The sequence below is a fragment of the Protopterus annectens genome, chromosome 1.part2 (genome assembly GCF_019279795.1).
Source record: "Protopterus annectens isolate FY-2018-M chromosome 1.part2, PAN1.0, whole genome shotgun sequence".
Lineage (NCBI taxonomy): Eukaryota > Metazoa > Chordata > Ceratodontiformes > Protopteridae > Protopterus > Protopterus annectens.
In genome coordinates this window covers 689251646-689267616 of record NC_056727.1, presented here as the reverse complement: position 1 = coordinate 689267616, position 15971 = coordinate 689251646, and the positions used below count along the sequence as shown (strand labels likewise).

At 42.6% G+C, this 15971-nt stretch overlaps 1 protein-coding gene across 8 annotated transcripts in view; it reads right to left on the bottom strand.

The window, feature by feature from the left end:
• BIRC6 (baculoviral IAP repeat containing 6) overlaps positions 1-15971 on the bottom strand; it is a 4524268-nt gene that overhangs the window by 4483073 nt on the left and 25224 nt on the right. For all 8 annotated transcript variants that reach the window (XM_044058419.1, XM_044058463.1, XM_044058448.1 and 5 more), the window contains exon 2: positions 12499-12680. In XM_044058419.1, the coding sequence (XP_043914354.1) occupies positions 12499-12680 (182 nt within the window). The remainder of the gene's footprint in view (positions 1-12498; positions 12681-15971) is intronic.

Here is a 15971-nt window from a genome sequence, read left to right as displayed (position 1 = left end):
TCTATTGGAAGGGGTATTTCAGAGCAGCACAGTTAAGGCTCCAATACATAGCACAAGCAGGAAATAGGAAATTATAATTCAAAGTGGAAACATGAAGATGAAATGGGGAAGCTTGAAAAAAAATGAGAGACTGGGATTTTGGATGCAGACCTTTAAGGAGAACAATAATCATACAGAATATTATAGTCATAAAGTAGCAGAAAATATTCTAAGAACCAAGCTAACACAGGAATAGAGAAAGGAGATTCTGTCGATAGAGATGGGTGCAATTAAGACTATAGACAATAGGCAAGAGGGGGCTGGAATTTACTGGAGATAACTGGTAAAGGAACCAAGGTATTGGGAGGAAATAACTAGAGGGGGAAAAGTAATAGAATGGGAACAATGATTGATATCAAGAGTAATAGGCAGAGAGAAAGAAATAAGGTGGCCCTAAATGAAAGGCCAGCCCTGGTAAAGTTTTTATTAGAATCTAGAACAGAAGTTGCCGTTATGAAAGGAATAATTAGTACAGCATACAAAATATTGCATGACAACTAAAAGAATCAGCGGAGGTTAGAAATGACTGTGAAGAGACTGGAGAAGCATCTCACAAAAAACAATGGGAGGGACTTGTGTATGCCTCCCAAAAATGCTACAAAGTCTAGAAGATTTAAGATCTTTGCTTGGAAGTGTTTACATATGTATTTTTATACACCAACTAAACTACAAAAGAAGTTTTCTGTAGGTAGACAGCAACTGCTAGAAATGTAATGGGGAAGAAACGATAACTTTTAGTTATGTACTTACCATAACAATAGATGTATGGGATCCACCTCGCCTACATTCTTGACAGATGGGCTCGGAGCCGATACAAAAGCACAAAGTCTCTCATTGGCTGGGCCAACCCCCTATCCCAGGATGCACCTCGCCCAAACCCCCAGATCTTGTTTGCCCCACAATAACTCATCCACAAGCACCAATCCAACCAGAAAAACATATGGCAGGAGAGAAAAAACAATACTTCCTGGAGACCAACACAAAAGAGTTTCCTCCAGATCCAACAGGTAGGGGGAAGGAGGGCAGGTATGTAAGAATGTAGGCGAGATGGATCCCATACATCTATCATTATGGTAAGTACATAACTAAAAGATGTAATATGATCCTATCTCGCCTACATTCTTGACCGATGGGACAGCGTCCCTAGCACCTTGATCCTGGGAGGCTCACTGGAAGACACTCCTGAGCACTGTGTAACCAAAGGACGCCCGATCCCTGGACGCCACATCCAATTTATAATGAGAAATAAAGGTATGTGGAGAAGCCCAAGTGGCTGCCGCACATATCTCATCCACAGACAGTCTGGCATGGAAGGCCACTGAACTTGCCATATCCCTAGTAGAATGAACTCTAAACTGGGAATGGAAGGTCCCTCCCTGTTGATGCATAAATAAATGAAACAGAATCCCTGATCCATCTGGCAATAATGGACTTGGTTACTGCTTTGCCAATTCTGTTGTCCGCAAAGGCCACAAACAGCTGGTCTGACTTCCTGTGCTGTTGTGTCCTGTCTAAATAAAACCTCAGTTGTCTATGCACATCCAACTGATGAAGTCTGTATTCTGCCTCGGTTTAAAAATTTGGAAAGAAAACTGGTAGCTCTATCGATTGTTGCAGACAAAGAGCAGAAGAAACCTTAGGAAGGAATGACGGGTTCAACCGTAGGGAGACTCTATCCTTATGAAAGATCAGATAAGGAGCTTTGACAGAGAGGGCTTGAATCTCTGAAACCCTTCCGGCTGATGTAATAGCTACCAAGAAGGCGGTCTTCCAAGATAAGAACTTTAGATCACAAGTGGCCACCAGCTCGAAGGGAGGATACGTCAAGGCTTCTAGAACCACATTGAGATCCCATGGCAATACAGGTTGTGACACCGGGGGGCGAAGTAACCAAGCTCCCTTGAGGAAGGCCTTGCACAATTTATGACTCATGAGTGAGGGCTCAAAGGCTACATGGTAGTTAGAAATCGCTGCCAATTGGACTTCAAGGGTGGAGACAGCAGAACCCGGTTGAAAATGTGTTGCCAGAAAATCTAGTACTGCCGAAACTGGGGCAGCCAGAGGGTCAAGGTTGTGCCGCTGAGCCCAAACAGCAAACCTCTTCCATTTATTGGAATAGAACACCTTAGTGGAAGCCCTGTGGGAAGAAGACAGTATCCGGACCACCTGCGGCGAGAGGATATGCTGTCTGACTAATGTTGGAAGTGGAGCAGCCAAGCCGCTAGCTTGAGAGTCTGCAGAGAGGGATGGGGCTGACCCGACTGCAGGGTCAGGAGGGCTGGAACTGGAACCAGAATCCAAGGACCCTCCGCCACATACTTCCAAAGGAAGGGAAACCAAAGTTGGCGGGGCCAGTGTGGAGCGATCAGAATCATGCTGCTTCCCAAATGGATCGCCTTCTGAATCATCTTTGGTAGTAGAGGGACTGGAGGGAAGGTGTACAGCAGACCGGAGGGCCAATTGTGGACTGGAGCATCCCTGGGTGACTCCCCTGGTGGAGGAATCAGGGTGAAGAAGTCGCTGCACTTCGCATTCCAGGGGCTGGCGAAAAGGTCGCAGCAGGGAAATCTCCACTCATAGAAGATGCGAACCGCTACTTGGTTGTTCAGGGACCACTCGTGAGGCATCAGAATAACTCTGCTCAGCCTGTCGGCTATCACACTGGACTTCCCCGTAATGTGCATTGCTACCAGAAACCTCTGGGAGGCGATCGTCCATTGCCACACTCTCATGGCTTCCCTGCACAGGGGGTAAGACCTGGATCCTCCCTGCTTGTTTAGGTACCAGACCACTGACATATTGTCTGAGAATACCGCGATGGTACCCTTTGGAAGAGAGGCGTGCAGTGCCTGCAACACTAGGAGCACTGCCCTCATTTCCAGCACATTGATGTGCAAGTGAGTTTCGTGATCCTGCCATGTGCCCTGGACCGTCCTGCCCAGATAATGCTCCCCCACCCTATCTGGGAGGCGTCCGTGGTCACTGTGGCAATGGGAGGGGTGGGGGGCAAAATGACTTCCCTTGGTTCAGGTTGGAGGGGAGGAGCCACCAACAAAGATCCCGCCGGCAGGATTCTGTAATGAGAATCGGGTGGGATAGTGGCAGCTCTTGGTATGACCACTGGGTCGATAGGAGCCATTGGAAAACTCGCATATGCAGTCTTGCCAGAGGGACCAGAAGAATGGAAGCAGCCATCGATCCTAAAAGCTGAAGAATCATCCTGGCTGGGGCTTTCCGTCGAGGCAGCAAGGCTAGCACTTGGTCCTGTAATATCTTTATCCTCTCTGTTGGCAGAAATCCTCGCATCTCTACAGAGTCTAGCTCTGCGCCTATAAAGGCAACACGCTGTGATGGCAGCAATACAGACTTTTCCCAGTTGAATGTGATTCCTAACCAATGACCCAACTGGATGGTGGCACACATGACTAGAGTGAGGAGATGCCTGGTGGGGGTGGAGAGGAGCCAGTCATCTGGATATGGAAACACCTGGAATCCCAGACGTGTCAGGTGAGCCTTCACCACTGCCAGACATTTGGTAAACACCCTGGGGGCTGTGGTGAGACCAAAGGGCAGGGCCCGGAACTGAAAGTGACTGGTTCCCAGGCGGAAGCTTAAATGAACCCTAGACACTCTGTTTATCTTGATATGATAGTAAGCATCCTTGAGGTCGATGGAGCACATCCATACTCCTTTTTTCCAGCAACATGAAAATAGACTGTAATGTGACCATCCGGAACTTGGACTTTTTTACAAAGCGGTTTAGGCGGCTGAGGTCCAGAATGGGTCTCAAGTCCCCTGTTCTTTTGGACACCAAAAATAACCTTGAGTAAGTTCCTAATCCGGTCTGGTCTGCGGGGACTGATGGATAACTCACTTTTCGAGCAGATTTGCGACCTCTATAGCTGCTTGATCCCACTGACTGGGTGGTACGTCCGGGATTCTCCTTGACGGTGGAGGGGGACGGATAAAGGGAATGGTATAACCTCTGGCGATGATACGAAGCACCCACTGATCTTGAGTCATGGAACCCCAGACCCTTGGATGCTCCGAAAATCAACCTCTGACTGGCTCTGGAGACGCACAGTCGGGCAGTCCCTCAGGGACGCTGGAAGGAGGAACCACGAAAAGATTCACGGTCTCCTGTGTTGCGGGGGCCTCCGCCGCCTCTAGGGCGACATCTTCCAGAATAGTTCCACCCTCCTCTGGAAAGGGGGGTCACTTTGATGGGCAGGGAAAGACTTTTGGGACTTCCTGAACCACATCTTCCCTTCCGTCTGAGCCTTGGGATAAGGTCTCGAAGGGAGCGAAAAACGGGCTCCAACGGCAGACAAAGTCTTGCCCTCCTGCTTGCATCTAGTGAGTGTGTCTTTCACTTTGGGTCCAAAAAGAGAGGACCCGTCGAATGGAGCGTCTGTGAAAGAAGACTTAAACGCCTCCGCAAAGTGACACAAGCGCTTCCAGGCTTGCCTCCTAAGGGCTATGGTCGAACTCGCTGCCCTACTCGCCCCCTCGGCTGCATACGACATGAGTCTCATGTACGAGTTAACAATAGACGAAAGGGTAGACAGCTGGGCATTGACGGACTGCGTCAATGCCTCAGGCACGTTACCCGAAAGGGTATCTCCTAACTCCTTTATGAGATCCCTTTGGAGCCTCATAAAATGACACAAATAATTCAGCGACCGCAGGGTAAAGGTCGCTGAAGTTAGGGTACGCTTCCCGTACCTATCCATGCTCCTGGTCTCCTTGTTAGAGGATGGATAGACGTAGACGCCTCTGCCACATCTTGCTGGGTGGCAGACGCCACCACCATAGCATCTACTGGAACTCCCTTAGTCAGAAACTCTTTGCCAGGGGGAGCAGACAAAAATTTGTTGGGGCAAGAAGGAACTGGCTCCACAGAATCAGGGTGCTCCCACACCCTTCGACAGATAAGGTCGAGCAATTCATCGAAGAGTGGAGACACCCAGGAGGTGGAGGGCTGGGCTCCGAAGGCCTTGAAGGCAGACTCCTCCGCAGAAGGGGTTTTGGATGGCCAGTCGCCCCTTTGTCTCAAGATCTCCAGGACATCGGAGAACAAGACATCATCAGAAGACAACTTAGGGGACCCTTCCGCATCATCAAGATCGGTGTCCGAGGTGAAAGACTCATCCGGGGAGTCTATGTGCTTCCTCTTGCACAATTTTTTCCAGGGGGGGGGGCTCTTCAGGCAAGGACTCTGAATGCTCCTTGGAAAAGGGGGGACCACACATGGAGGAATCCTCAGGCCTTGGAGCTGCACTGTCCGATGATAGGGGGGCACCAGAAGCTCTAGTCGCCCTGTCTAGGGAAGGAGACACAAATTTCGGTGAAGTCACTAGAGATTTGTCCTGCGCACTCCTCATCGCCTCGAAGGTGGGCCCACCAGAATCTGAAGAAAGGCCCGCCTGCAAGACCATGACCAGCGTCGGGGTCCACAAATCCCCCTCGGCCGAGGACACCCGAGAGCAGACAGACTAGCAGTGGGTCTCGGAACCATCTCAGGGGCTTCACCCCGACTCCGCGAGCTCCATCTCTGACGACACCAGGGTTGTCGGAGGAGGAAAGGGTGGTATCGAAAAAGCTGGCGCCGACCTTTGGGCTGGAGTTGAAAATAATTTGGATAAGACAGGTGACTGAAGGAGCCTCTGGACCACCCTATCTAAATCAGAGTCTGAAAGCCTGGAGGACCTGGAGGAAACAGAAGGGGGCCGAGAAGCTCTTCCTTTCGGCTCCGAGGTAAAACTAGGATGTCGACTCCTAATCGGCTCCAGAAGAATCGGAGCCGAGGAGGACTCTACCAGCACAGAGACCCCCTTCGGCTACGATGGTTCAGGAGCCGACGAAACCGACCCTGGAGCCGAAATTCTCACCTGCGGCTCCAATGCCAATGGAGCCGAGGCAAACTCTGGTTTGGAGTCTCTATCCTGCGGCTCCGAGACCAATGGAGCAGAGGAAGGAGAGCGAGACCTAGATCTTCTCCCCTGAGGCTCCGAGACCAATGGAGCCGAGGAAGAAGACCCCAACATGGATCCTATATCTTGTGGCTCCGAAGGCAGTGAAGCCGAGGAAGAGGACAAAGATTTGGTTCTTTTTTTCTGGTGGCTCCGACGGACTTGTTGGGAGCCAAAGACATCTTTTTCTTCGTTTTCGAAGAGTGAGAAGAAATAGCCTCCTCAAAGGCAGGTCTTATTAAACCTCTTAAAATCAACTTATTTTTCCTCTCCTGTAACACACGAGAGGAAAAGGCATGGCATCTGACTCAAGAATCTTCCACTGGTTCCTTGATGCCATATTACAGCAGTGGAGGAGCATACCACAGAGGAGAAAGCCAATAACACATGGAACTTTTATTGGCTAGACAATTTCTCTGATGTACTTGGGATCACAGGCTGCACACAGACTGTGCTAGTGGTTCACCACAGTCATAATTAGAGTCAGACTAGTTTCAAACACCAGGCAGTGTAATACTCATGGGGGTGGAGCCTGAGGGTATGTCACCTGTTAAGACACAAAAGAACATCACTCAGTACAAGTGTTAACCATCATATCTCTATTCTCATTGCAAAAAACAGGCAAGTTGAATAGAGTCAATATAGAAAGACAGCGTTACATTGTACATGTGCCACTGTACCTTGAAGCCCTGCTGTTTCTACAAAACATTAAATACAAAACCACTAGCATGCACTATACTACACAGATTAGACTGGTGGCCTTCCCAATACCACACTGAAACTTATCTGGGACACCCCCAATAGAGACTCTTAGGGCATGCTGCAACAGCTCAGCACACGAAGTCCAACATACCACAATGGGAAAGCAAGGAGTCCAATTCCCCAAGCAGAGTAGCAAGAAACTCCTCCATCTCACTAAATGGTGGTTCAGCAATCAAGCTGCCTCCCATCAACCCTACCTTCCAGTACCATGCATCAGCACTCTTCTGGCCATCTCTAATCATGTTGGTGGCCAGGACTGAATTATGAGCTAGTCAGATGCAGAACTACAGACAGCATTATTGCCTGCAACAAAATCCTTCTACTTGCTGACAAGTTACAGACAGATGGCATTCTCCTGGTAAAGATGGCCAGCAACAGGATCTCATTCTCTTAGTCAGCAAAAGGCAGCCATGCCTGTTAATCTGCCTAGGGTTGTGCTAAGAACTCAACCCAACCTTCCTAAATATATCACTTTCTTCTAACACATCTCCTACCTCTGCCAACATATCTTCCTTCTCACCTACTCCATAAAACCAGTGTTGAATTCTTGGGTTTTTCCATTAACAGACTATCTTTCAACTCTTCAATATAAACGTACCATTTTCCTTTACAACTCCATTCCAACGACAAGATCCATATCATCATATACAGCATCTGTGTCATACGTTTCATCACAGGCTACATACATCTCATTTTATATTTCCACATTTCACCAGCATGTACCACATCCCTCCTTCAAACCAAGGCATCACCTTGTCCACTGGTCAGCATAACCAGAGTTTAAGGAGAGAACATTACTTTTTTATTGCAGTTACTTCTTTAAATTCCAGTATGGATGACCAGTAAAGTACATTAAGAATAACTGGTATGCACCTTGCACAGCTCTTTCCACATTCTACCCGTACCACTGAACAACCATCATGCATGTGACATACCTCTCATGACTAAGCAAGCTCTGCTGGTCAGGACAACCAATTTTTCCATTTACATTTGTAGAATTTAATTTTTGTTTACTGGGAAAGTCAGAATGGGTACAATAATCTTTTTTTCAGTAGAGGCCCAAGGAGAAATGCTTCCATTACACTGACAATATAGGTTTTCAGAAAATATGAAAGCTAGAACATACAACACATTCATGGAAATATCTCCAAAACATTAAACACCATCAACAAAAAAACTTCTCACTTCTTCTCATTAAGCATATCCATATGCAGTCTTGATCCTTCACACATGAGCACAGTTGAAGCAAATACACAATGTCAATTATGTTACTATTCGGCCTATACTTAGCGGTACATGGTTAACACAAATTCAGCAGCACCGAGCAATTTCACTTTTACATATTATAAACATATTAACCAAGTTATTATTTTACTACACTTTTCAATAAAACATGTATTTGTCACCTTAATATCAAGTTATTCCAATGCTTAAATCACACCACATTAGACGTTATTAAACTAAGAGCACAAACATACACTTAATCTTCCACCATTAACTGGAATAAATCACCATTAACTGGAATAAATCTATTTACTGCATATATTAATAGCTTCATGTGTTACTTTCATTAAATTCTGTTCATCTCAATTCTAAACATAAACCCTTTCAATATGCACAATTTTTTTCTAGAGAGTTGTATTAATATTACACAACACAGGCTTTACACTTATGATTTCAATATGGCTCATATTTCTAAACTTGCTCCAGTCAGTACTGTGCCATTTTTAGTCAAAACTATATTACAGTTACACATGGCTAACACTTCACCATACTTTCTAATTTCTAAACAAGCTCAACAATTTAAATCAAATGGCCTTTCAATCCACACAATCCTCCAGAAAAAAAGAAAAAAGAAAAATAAAAAAAAAAAAAAAGTTACACCAGCATTACATAACACAATTTTTCTGTAGCTGGCCTTTCCAAATAGTGCTGTTATACAAAGCAATGTTTACTTAGGCTTCACCACTGTACACAAACTAAGCAGTATATGTTGCATCACCACTTCAAGTCTGCAAAATTGCTCCATCAAATGACCAGTACCAAATGAAGGGCCTTTCAAAACACACAAACCTAAATAAAGGGAAAAAATAAAAAGATTAAGCTGTACAGACCATTTATTCCCTCTCAGCAACTTGCTACTGCAATGTGGAATTAATCACGTTATCATTCAGTGGCTTTAAATTATTTGACTTATGAAGGGACTCAAAAAGGTAAAACAGTTTCACCCAGCACTAGTTGACTCCACAAAACAATCTGTGGAATACCCACCCCAAAAATAAAAATATTTTAGAGGTTTCAACTTCCAGTTATCTTAGAGGTAATATTTAGTGATACTTGCCTACTTAAAAAAAAAAAAAAAAAAACACACTTACTCAAAAATGTTTGTATGTCTCACTTTTTCAATGAATTGCAGGCAATGTTTTCAGCTGTTAAGAGAAGATTACGACCAGAATAAAAACAATAACCAATGACTGCAATGACAGTCACTACGAAGTAAACTTTCCCTGACGTGACTGATGGATCAGTGACATTAAGAAAGATGACAAGAACCAAGAAAGTGGTAAAGAAATACAACCCATGATAAGGGAGTCTTGTACCACATACGTCATTACTTTAAAAGGCAAGAGACATGTGCTGCTCTTTTATAATGAAGATAATCACTACCTGGGGAAAAAACGTGGCCAAAACAATGGGATACAGAAGGCAGGTAAATGTAATTATGATTCACAGCTACAATCATCCTCCGTGGAAATCATTTTTTTGTTATACAAAGCAATATTTACTTAGGCTTCACCACTGTACACAAACCAAGCCTGCTGCGAGTAAAACCAGCACTACCAATCTGGAAAGAAAGTTTCTGTTCAACACCACTACCTCACAGTACACAATTTATTTGCAGAAAGGTTTACCAAGCTCAGTACTGCATAACCCAATGACACCTGGAAGGAGCTCATATTCTTCGACAAGCAATCACCTCTTTTCTGACATCAAATTCTATTTAAGAACCACGTTTTTCTTTAGTAGAATAAAATTAACTAAATCAGGTCCTAAATAAGAACACAGCTAGTAAAGATATACATTAATATAGGATAAAAAAACTGAAAACTTATTTAAATTTAATCTCTTTGAACAAAAAGCATCCAACAAGACAATGGAGAACCTCTTAAACCCAGTTTATGGATAGTCAACATAAAAATAAGACATGTTAGACATCTGAATGAATCTGAAACATCTGTTTAAAAACAACAAATAGAACCTGGCCATTCTGTGGAAAAATTTGCCCCTGCCCCCAAAAAAAAAACAAACACATACACTATACATTGCCAAAATCATAGACGAAAACTAAAAGCCAGAACCTGTACTATTGCATTCTTGGGGAAGTTATCTACCCCAGGGAACTACGACATTGACAATACACACTTAACAGTTGACCCAGATGTTCAGGATTTGGGAATGTATGTGGACAGTGCCCTAACTATTGACTGACATGTGTCCACTGTTTTAAGAAAACCCTTCAAAAATGCAAAGCTTATGAACAATGAGATTGTACCTAGATCTAAGGGATGTCATTGTCTACCTGTAACTCAGCCCCCCCTTGGCACTCACCTATCCAGACACATGCAACAAACAGAATGACCAGAGACATAGCTTACTAAAATAATACAAAGCCTAAACAACATGTCCTACATGGACCAGCTCAAAGTCCTGTCACTATACTCTGTAACCTACAAACTGCTAAGAATTGACCTCGGTCTGGAATACAAGGCATCTTCTGACCCATTACTGATAAATTTACTGCAATCAACAAGTCAAATGGCATCATAAAAACTCTGTTTAGAAAAGGAAATTAGCTAGGCTTAAAAAAATCTCACAAAGGCAGCTAGCCTAACACTTACTTAGGAACTTAAATGAAAGAAGTAAGCCTAGCATATTCTGCAACATAACATGGTGTTCAAATGTAGGAACTATGATGAAATTAATTAGGTTTTTTTTTTTTTTTTTTTTTTTTTTTTTTTTTGAGTCTGTGAGTGCGGTTCTCCTTTAATTACAGCATTCTGTCTTCTTGAGTAGGAGTCTATCAGCATGGCACATCTTGACTTGGCAATATGTGCCCACTATTCCTTGCAAAAGTGCTCCAAATCTGTCAGATTGCAAGGGCATCTCTTGGGCACAGCCCTCTTCAGGTCACCCCACAGATTTTCTATTGGATTTAGGTCTGGGCTCTGGCTGGACCATTCCAAAACTTTAATTTTCTTCTGGTAAAGCCATTCTTTTGTAGAGTTGGATGTATGCTTGGGATCATTGTCATGCTGAAAGGTGAAATTCCTCTTCTTCAGCTTTCTAGCAGATGCCTGAAGATTTTGTGCCAAAAGCGACTGGTATTTGGAACGGTTCTCAATTCCCTACACCTTGACTAAAGCCCCACTTCCAGCTGAAGAAAAGCAACACCATGATACTGCCACCACCATGCTGCACTGTGGGGATGGTGTTCTTTTGGTGATGTGAAGTGTTGTTTCTGCACCAAATGTACCTTTTGGAATTGTGGCCAACACGTTCAACCTTGATCTCATCAGACCATAACACATTTTCCAACATGCTTCTGGGAGACTAGATGTATTGTTTAGCAAATTTTAGCTGGGCGTGGATGTTTTTCCTCTGTAAGATAAGGCTTCTGTCTTCCAACCCTACCCTATAGCCCAGACATATGGAGAATACAGGAGATTGCTGTTATATCCAGTACACAACCAGAACTTGCCAGAAATTCCTGCGGCTCCTTCAGTGTTGCTGTAGGTCTCTTGGCAGCCTCCCTGACCAGTTTTCATCTCGTCTTTTCATCAATTTTGGAGGGACATCCAGTTCTTTGCAACGTCACTGTTGTCCCATATTTTATCCACCTTTTGATGACCGTCTTCACTGTGTTTTATGGTATATCCAATGCTGTGGAAATTATTTTGTACCCTTCTCCTGACTGATACCTTTCAACAAGATCCTTTTGATGCTTTGTAAACTCTTTGCAAACCATGACTTTTGCTGTGTCAAGAAAATCCTACTAGGACAGCTGAACTTTATTTGGGGTCAATCAGAGTCTCTTTAATTGATGACAGGTGTGTACCAAAGAAGACTGAAAGTTGTAATTAAATCAAAAGGTGCTTCAACAAAGTATTAGTTTAAGGGTGTGCACACCTATGTAACCAGTTTACTGTACATTTTCCCCCCATAACAGATTTGTTTTACAATTTAATTGTACAAGTTATAAATCACATTAAAGGTGGGAAAAGTTTTGAAATGATTTGTGATCTCATTTATTTTATATCACAAAAACCTAGCATTTTAACAGGGGTGTGTAAGTTTCTTATATCCACTGTGTGCGTGTGTTTGTGTGTCTGTGTATACATATACACACACAGTCAAGTTTTATATGAACAATACATCTTTACCTGCACCAGACGGAGGCCACATATCAAAACAGTTATGTTTGCCACTGTGCAAGCTTTAAGATGAAATATGTTAATACTTCGCATTAATAATGCCAAAACCATGCTATATATAAACAATGTTGGGCATCTAGAGGTGTCAGTAGGATGTAACTGCAGAAACACCTAGGAGGAGTCATTTGGCTGTAATAAAAGTTAAACATAAGAAAATGGATGAAGAGACAAAAAAAAATCTTTACGCATCACACAATACAATCATTAATTCAAGTAACATAAAATAAACTTACTTCTGTAACTGGTAATTCCAAATTAATCAAATCATCCTGTTTAGAGACGGGTGTTTGAAGGGCTGTGTCCAACAAAAGAATTCCATTGAGGTCCTTCCTGCATCCTACAGCATAATCATCCACAAAAACTACTTTATCCACAGCAGGAAAGTACTGACATCTCACCCGGCCAGCTGGTCTTCCTAAAAAAATAACACACATTAAACATAGCTACAGAAAAATAATTCAAGAAAGCATCAACATTGACTGCTCGTATGCTACTTAAACATAGTCAAAAGTAATAACAGAAAATAAAATGTTCTTATTAGATAAAAATCTGAAAAGAATACTTTTAGTAATGAATGCAAACAGCATCATCAATTGACAGCTAAATAATCATATGTATAAACACATGACAAAAAGTGCTTAATTCTGCACATCTACGATACATGTAGCCATACCTCTACTGCTCTATGAGAAATATTTTGCGTTGAAGGCCTTGTCGTCTCCATTTGACATTTATCTATAATGTAAAACAGTATTCTACAGGAAGTGTTAAACGTCACCAGAATTTTTTGAGAAACTCCACCACACTTGCAACTAATGGGGGCTCTTATTTGCTAACTTAAAATAATCTCGTTAAAGAATATCACATATAGCCACAATTTCTGTACAACTCAGTACTGAGTCTTACATATTTGTCAAAGCCTCCCAACCTTCTGAGCAGAGGACCAAAAGGCTCATCTCAAGCCAAACTGCATAACCTACCGAACCCAGAAGCAGATAAGCATATTGTTAAGGTGCAATTAACAAGCCTTTACTGGTCAGCATCTTCTGAGCCTACTTTCACTTTGAGACAATTAACCAACAACGTAGTTATAAAACAAAACTGACTGCAGTGCTGCAATCATTCTGTGAGAACCATTTAATCCAATTAAGACCACGGGTAACACACACACACATTATATACAAGATCTCTCTCTCTAATTATATATATATATATATATATATATATATATATATATATATATATATATATATATACACACATACACACACACATACACATATATACATATACATACATACATACACATATATACACACACACACACACACACACATACATACAGAGAGATATATTTACTCTACATGTAATAAAGACCTTGTTATTTATTTCTTTAAGTTTGTGAGACAGTCAGCCAATTGATCTGAAGTAAACCCATTACCAGCCGCAACCAGAGTAACGCTTTTTTACATGTATACTGTATGCATTAATTCATATTTAACGGTCGCAAATAAGGTTAAAAAGAAATACACAATGGAGACACAGATTAAAGTCATGCATTTGAGCACATTAACAATAAAAAAGTAAAAGTTGAGACAAATGTTCACATAATACCGGTATATATACTTCAAAAGCAAAGCTATGATACAAATAAACATAGCAATCATTTCTAAATTAAAAGAAATATAACAGTTCTACGCATAAACAGCAAGCAAGTCAGTCATTCATCAGCCTGTAACCTTAAATGCTACTCCAGTCACATGAGCAGTGAAGTGATAGTTGCCATTATGCTTAGGTTACTGCAGCTTGCTTAATGTAGAAGGATACGTTTTTAAATGTGATTAATTCCTTAACTTGAATGAAAATTTCTAGTGTTATCTGGTAGCGCATCCCACAGTTTGGGGCCTAGAAATAAGGATGTTATGGTCAATGCAGGTTAAAGTTTCTTGTAAGTCTTATGGAGTATTGCTGCATTACTTACACAGGACTTGAAAATGATACAGGTAAAATCCAATACCACTTCTATGCAAACTATAGGTCCCCCTCTATGACTCAGGAAACTCTTACCTTGTATTTAAATGTACGAGAAACACTAACCATCCAACCCAATCCCATATTCACGGGTGACTTTAATTACCCCGTTATTAACTGGGAATCCTATACGACACCAAACATACATGCACAGAGATTCCTAGATTTTTGTACACACAAACTCCCTGGACTAGACAGTCAATGCACCAGGTCTGTATCACGTTATCGAACGCTGAAAACAGTGAACGATGAATGATTGACCCCAGCTGAAAATACTGACAGCTCAAAACAGCGATTTTTTTCCGTGGGAAAGAATCGCTGTTCCAACCAAAAAAAAAAAAAAAAAAGGAAACAGTTAAAACACATACACAGCTACCTTAACCCTACTTCTAACCCAAAAGAAAAAGTAAATAGTTGAAAACATATATCCACCTAACTTAACCCTACTTCTAACCCCCCCACAAAAAGTAAACATGTATACACTTAACTAAATCCTACTTCTAACTCTAAAGTGTATGCTAAATACATTACTAGATATGTGCTTACCTTAACCCGCACCCTAACCCGAAGGTCAGTAACTATTGCACATTTAAATTCGGGAGCCATACCGGATAAGGGAATCTGTTGGACCGCACTCCAAAACCGCACTACAGTGCAAAACAAGACAAACTAACGAAGCGGCCAAGCGACTTCTTTCACAGGGAAAGAATTCGCTGAAAAGACGCTTCGCTATTTTGCTGGTTCGCTATTTACAGTTCGGTGAAAATGCATTTGATGGAATGCATTTTCGATAACGTAATAGGGACCCAATACACCAACCAGGGGTGCAACCACACTGGATCTGGTCCTCACTAATCTAGGAAAGTGCAGCACACTCCCTTCTGGAATGCCTACCCCTGGTAAGGTCAGACCACAAAATGGTAAAAATAAAACCTGGACCCCCAGCTAAACCAAGAATATTCAGGAACTATTCTAAGGCTAACCTCCTGGTATTAAGTGAGAACCTGGCAAAATTTCAAGCCCCTATAAACCCTGAGAACACTTCTGCCTATGCAAGACTGTTCACAGAAATCATGTACAAGCATGTTAATAGCTCTATGATGGCAGCTGTACGCTCCAGAAATAAGTACAGAACCAACTAAAAAAAACAAGCCACCCTGGTGGAATCACAAAATCAGATGTACAACAGGAGGAAGAAAATCATGGCAAAAATTAAGAGGTGCAGCACCCAGCAGGATAAAAGCACTCATCAAACTAAACAACTCTGAGGAAAAAAAGTCTACCAAAGCCAAATTTGAGGCAAGTTTGGCCTCCCAGGCCAAGGACAGGTACAAACCATTCTTTAGCTATGTCTGCAATCTCAAAAGCAATACACAATTGTGTGTGCAGAGCTCACTGTAAATAGAGCCACCTATACTGAGCAAGACGAAGTACCAAACCCCCTGGCTGATGAATTCAGCTCCAACTTTACTCCTCTCTCGCCCTCAACCTTCCCTCAGGAAATACCATCAAATATAACCTTCCCTCAGGAAATACCATCAAATATAACTCCCCCCTACTATCACTAGAGAACAGGCCCTTAATGCTCTCTCCAAGACCAATAACACTGCATCAATGGGCCCAGACAATATCCCAGGATGCATTCTAAATAGCAAGAAACATGACCTATCAAGGC